We start from the raw sequence: 6,000 nt of genomic DNA on the forward strand, positions 1-6,000 counted from the left end.
TTTAATATTCAAAATAGCATGTTTATTTCATTTTAAGCATTATACTAACGTTTATTTTCATGGTCTCAAGATGGAATATTTATTTCCAAGTGAGCATGAAGGATCTGGAGTGAATCAAAAGAGAAAGATAGTGGGTGCAAAACAACAGGAAATGCATCATAAGGACACCTCACAAATATTCAGATTTCTAAAAGAAAATAAGACATTGAAGCAGGAGAAAGAGAAAGAACTTGTTGAAATGTAACTATTTTTTTATTTTATTCCAAATTTTATTTGATGACAATTGTTTGTGGACTGAGCTTGTTTTATTTTCCTGCAATATTATTAAGATCAAAGAGAGAAATAGTTGTCTTAATTTTTTTCTAAGTGAGTAATACATATCTTCAGGCTTCAAGTATGCAAGGGTAAAGTTACAGGCATCTTTACTGATGAAGAGATGGAACATCACATCCTGGTGATTGTTTTTAAAATTGAGTAAAAATACTTGTTAAATGTTTCTGATTATTCCATTATAACAAAAAATTCTTAAACATATTAATAATGTAGTATCTAATAATTTTGCATACACACTGTGCTATAAATACTAAAGTCTGCTAATTCTGATTGTCACCATGTTCATGTATATTACTTCATTTTGTGAGGAATAAACACCAGTTGGCATTTAGAAAGTGTATTCCACATAGTGTGGAAAAACAGGGCTCTTGGAATGCATAGTTGTATTTGTTGTTGATTTCGACTCAAGGAGACCCTGTGAATGAGACACCTCCAAGACCCCTATCCTCCACTACTCTTCCCAATTTCTGCAGATTCATACCCATGACCACCTTAACTGAGTCCATCCATCTAACATGTGGTCTTCCTCTCTTTTTAATTACAGTGGACCCTTGCCTTACGCGTAAGGCGAATTCCGCCTATGCTCAAGTCCCATTCATTTGATTGGGGCTCGTGCGCGTGGCAGCACATGCACATCATGGGTGCGCGCCCATTCCCCTGAATGGGACGTGCTGCCCCTTGTGCCCCACACACTCCCCGCGACTTGAGCAAGTGTGCTCAAAGCCGCGTATAGTGCACCCGCGTATAACGCAAGCGCGCTGTACTTCCACTTTACCCAACATTAGTGTATTTTCTAATGAGTCATGTCTTCTCATGATGTGACCAAAGTACGACAGCCTCAGTTTAGTCATCTTAGGCGTGGGACAGACGTGTGCGATAGGGCACCCTCGTCAAGTGCGAGGGGCGACGCTTCCAGATGCCCCTCGCACGTGATGAGGGCGTCAAAATGGTGGTGCCCTGTACAGATGGAGGCCACCATTTTGACACGACAGATGCTTAGTGTCTGCACATCGTGGCGCCATAATGACGCACTGCAAAAAGAACATGTTTTTTGCCGGTTCTTTTTGCTGCATGAGGAAGCCGCGTGGTTTGTCTACTGCAGCTTCCTCTTGCAGCAAAACAAGGCACGGTCTGTACTGGGCCTTAGCCTCCAGGGAAATGTCAGGCTTGATCTGCTCTATGACCCACCTATTTGTTCTTTGTGCTGTCTATAGTATCATCAACACTATTCTCTAGCACCACATCTCAAATGAATTTATTTTCTTTTTGTCCATTTTCTTAATTGTTCAGCTCTCACATCCATACATGATAATGGGGAATACAATTGCTTGTACAATTCTGACTTTCATGCATCGTTGTATATCTTTGCTCTTTAGGACCTTTTCTAGTTCTTTCATAGCTGCCCTCCTCATTCTTTGTCTTCTTCTGATTTCTTGACTGCAGTCCCCATTTTGATCTATGTTTGATCCCAAGTATAGAAACTCTTTTACTATCTCTCTTTCCTCATTGTCTAGATTGAACTTGTGAAGATCCTCCATGGTCATTATTTTTGGCCCTCTCCAGACGGCCCTTTGCGGCGCGTCCACAACGTGCTGGGGTTGCCTCGGGGTGGCGCATGCACACGCCCCGCAACCCTATCACATCGTGCACGCGCTGCTGTTACGCAGTGCCTTACACATGGTGCGCGTAATCATTACGTTGCAGCTGTGCAGCTTCCATACGGAGATGTGCAGCTGCGGCATATATGCGCCGTCTTTGGCACTTTGCGGCGCAGTAAAAAGGAGCCGCTTTTTAGAGCTCCTTTTCTGCTGTGCAGCTGCACCGCGCAATTTGTATGCTGCGGCGCAGCTGTGCAGCAGAGAGAGGCGCCGAGGAGGCGCCTCTTCTGGGTGGTCTGTACCCTGCCTTTGTTTTCTTTATGTTCAACAGTAAGCCTGCCTTTGCACTTTCTTCCTTGATCTTTCTCAGTAGTTACTCTAGGTCTCCACTGTTTTCTGCTAATAGTATGGTGTTGTCTGCACATCTTAAATTGTTGATGTTCCTTCCTCGTATTTACTCCTCCTCCTCCTGTGTCCAAGCCTGATCTTCATATAATAAGGTCTGCATACAAGTTGAAAAAATAGGGTAAAATAATGCATCCTTCTCTGACTCCTTTTCCACTTGGGAACCTTTCTGTTTCTCCGTGTTCTGTTCTAACCATTGCGCCTTCTCCTATGTACAGATTCCTCATCAGGATTATTAGATGTGTTTGCACTCCCATGTCTTTAAGGGCATTCCATAGTCTTTCATGATCTATGTATTTGAAGGCTTTGCTATAATCTATAACGCACATGCTGATTTTCTTTTGGAACTCCCTGCTGTGCTCCATTAGTCATCATATGTTTGCCGTGTGGTCCCTAGTGCCTCTTTCTATTCTGAATCCCTCTTGGACCTCTGCGATTTCTCTCTTCATGTATGGTTGGAGTCTGATTGGAGAATTTTGAGCATGATTTTGCTTGTGTGGGAGATAAGCACTATATAGTTGCTGCAGTCTGTGTTTCCTTTCTTGTGAATGGGGATGTAAATTGATTGTTTCCAATCTGTTGGCCACTGTTTTGTTTTCCATATCTGTTGACATATGTTGGTTAAAATTGGAGTTGATTCTGTCAGTGTGAGTTTAGTAGTTCAATTGGAATGTCATCTGTTCCTGGTGATTTGTTTTCCCCCATTTCTCTTATTGCAGCTTCTACCTCATTTTTTAGAAATTGTGATTCATCTTCATATGTCTCTTTGTTCCATGTGTCCTTCATTTTTTCATCTCTTTTGTATAGCTTTTCTGTTTATTGCCTCCAACATTTTTTTATTCCCTCTTGGTCTTGAATTATGTTATTTGTGTTATCATAGAGAATCCCGGCCGTTGGTTTGACTATCCCTTTAATTTCCAGAATCTTGTGGGAAAGGTCTCTCATTCTTCTTTTTTTGTTATTGTCTTCTATTTCCTTGCATTGGTCATTGTAGTAATTATCCTTGTCTTTTCTCATTAGTCTTTGTACTGTTGCATTCATGATTCTGACTTTGCTCCTGTCTCCCTTTTGTTTTGCTTCTCTTCTTTCCTTTACTGCTTGAAGCATTTTATCTGTCATCCATTGTTTCGTCCCTTCCTTTTGGCTACTATAAGTGTCTGTGTGTATTCATCCTTTATTGCATCTCTGGCTTCTGTCTATAGTTCTTCTCGGTCGATTATGCTTAATAGTGCAAATCTGTTTCTTATATTGTCTATGAATTCTGTTGAGGTGTTGTTCAGATCATATTTTGGTATGATGATTTTGATTTTTTTCTTCAGTTTTACTCTTACTTTTGATATAAGTAGTTCATGGTCTCTACTGGTCTAGTTTTGGCCACAAGGATGGAGCTTCTCCATCTTTTGCTTTTGCTTATGTAATCTATTTGGTTTTTGTGTTGGCTGTCTGGTGACGTCCATATGTGTAACCTTTTTTCTGGTTGCATGAAGAAGATGTTTGCAGTGAATAGTTTATTGTCCTCACAAAAATCTATCAAACATTCACCTGCCTCATTCTTTCTGCCTATATATACCTTTTGCCAATATAGTTGCATATTGTATGAATATAAGTGTACGTTGAAACAATTTTGTATGTTGATGAATATTTTGTATTTTGAGTAATATAATTGTATTTTCTCATAATATTGAAGATGTTCTGAATTTACCTTATAGAATAGAAGATGAGAAAAATAATATTACTCCCTTTACCAAATATGAAATGATTCCTGTGCCTTTAACTTTGGAAGATGTTGCTCTCTACAATCCAGTTTTGGTAGGTTCTTTTTAGTTTTAGTTTTCTTCCTTGACTTTTTGGATCCTGTTGCATAGAATTGTATTAGTAGTTCATATGTCAGAACATGGTATCTGTTAACTCATGAACAAAATCCAGCCTCTGCATGGTTTTTGGCAACAACTACACCAGATTCTTGCAAAGGTTACATGGCAACATGGCAAACTAAACATCGGTATTCCTAGCCTAGGTGATTTGGAAGTCTTTTTCAACTCTGCAATTTAGCAAGGTTATTGGAGTGGGTGCATTACTGTAAAGTAACTCGTGGGCTTTACTACCAATGGAGATTATGTTTAAAAACAAACAAACAGAACAAGTAGAGGAGTTTTCAAACATCTCTGCCCACTTCTACTTTAACTGTATATAAAGTAGCTGTACAGTTCCTGCCAGGCATTTGAAGTTAATCCATAATTAATAATGTATACTATACTATTTTTGTGAAATAAGTAATTTAGACTGTACTGCTATGGTTCCTAGAATGATACCCTGGGGATCATATAATTTTTTACAATCTCTGTCTCCAAGGCAGGGATGTGAAGAAGTAGGGAGGAGAAGCTAAAGAGTGATGGGAAAAAGAGAGAGGGAGAGGTCTGTCCTCAGAGTGGGAGACCCAACCTGGTAAGCCTATGAGGCTGTGGAAATTCCTTAAGCCATGTTTTTTTATGAAGAGCTCAGAAATTCTGGTGTGCCAAGAGCAAAGACAGCCTATGGCCTCAGCAGGAGGTGCCTTGCCTTGAAATGTCAGCATCCCTGCTGCTCAGATCACAATCAAATGGTTTGTGTGAGAGAGATGGAGGAAAAGAGGGACAGCAGGCAACAGATTTTGGACTGCAGGGATCTGTCCCAAAACTGGAAAAGAACTGGCAGTTCCTCCCATTAAAATCATCAGGAAACAAAAGTAAAGAAAGACAATGATCATTAAAAAACAAACATCTTCCTGAAAGAATACTGAAAAACTATCTCGATTCCTCTCATTGTCCCTCTCATAGGATTGCACTGGCCAACATCTTACTTCAAAGGTCAAGAGTAAATAATGTGGGAGAAACTGCTTCTCTTCACCCTGCTGTACATGTAGTTAGTAATAGTTACGATTACAATACAAAAAGTATTATAGAATTGTTGAGTAACTATTTCTCAAGTTCATGCTGTTATTCATCTGCTTATATTAATTTTTAACTGTTGTTAAATAACTTGGACTGTATAGCAAATTATTGTTTATATTAAACGTTTCTTTACATGATTATTTTTAGGAAGCCAAACTTTTAGGCAACTACTGGACAAACTATGCTGACCAAGACCTCATCAACAATAAGGAAAAATATTAATTATATATGTGGTCCTACACAAATACTTTATGGATGATCATGTTTAGTCCTATCATTCCACCTTTTCTTTCCTTGCTTCTTTTCCTGTACTTAAAGCTGAAAATTACTTTTGTTTAATAAGATTGTTCTATAACATTGATTAGTGTGTATTTTGCTTGGCTGAAAAGTTGAACAATGACTTTCTTTTAAAATCTCTTATTATTATATATCATTATATTGCCTTTAAAATTATAAACATTTTTACTACTCCATATATGGGTGATGGTGTTGCTGCAGGGAAAAAAAACATCATGGTAATGTTGCTGGCCATTTCTCTGAGAGATAACAGTATGTCCTCTTAAATTTTCAAATGACTCTGTTTTAAGTCTCAGGTTTTCCAAGTTAATATTATTTATATTTTCATGGATGATGAAGAATAATCACTTCAGAGTGACAGTGTCTTTGCCTTCACAACTGCACTGGTTCTAAAGACAATGGGAGACTTATTAGGGCCCATGTAAAAGATACCACTT

The 6,000-nt window shown here is 38.8% G+C and overlaps 1 protein-coding gene across 3 annotated transcripts in view; it reads left to right on the forward strand.

Moving 5' to 3' along the window:
• The window catches only part of LOC149310929 (uncharacterized), a 72,518-nt gene extending 66,814 nt beyond the window's left edge, over positions 1 to 5,704 (forward strand). For all 3 annotated transcript variants that reach the window (XM_089530045.1, XM_089530044.1, XM_089530043.1), the window contains exons 12-14: positions 71 to 240; positions 4,046 to 4,145; positions 5,414 to 5,704. In XM_089530045.1, the coding sequence (XP_089386171.1) occupies positions 71 to 240; positions 4,046 to 4,145; positions 5,414 to 5,488 (345 nt within the window). In that variant the 3' untranslated portion in view covers positions 5,489 to 5,704. The remainder of the gene's footprint in view (positions 1 to 70; positions 241 to 4,045; positions 4,146 to 5,413) is intronic.
• Positions 5,705 to 6,000: the final 296 nt, after the last annotated feature.

The sequence above is a fragment of the Sceloporus occidentalis genome, unplaced genomic scaffold (assembly GCF_023333645.1).
Source record: "Sceloporus occidentalis isolate IW3139 unplaced genomic scaffold, rSceOcc1.0.p SCAF_6, whole genome shotgun sequence".
NCBI lineage: Eukaryota > Metazoa > Chordata > Lepidosauria > Squamata > Phrynosomatidae > Sceloporus > Sceloporus occidentalis.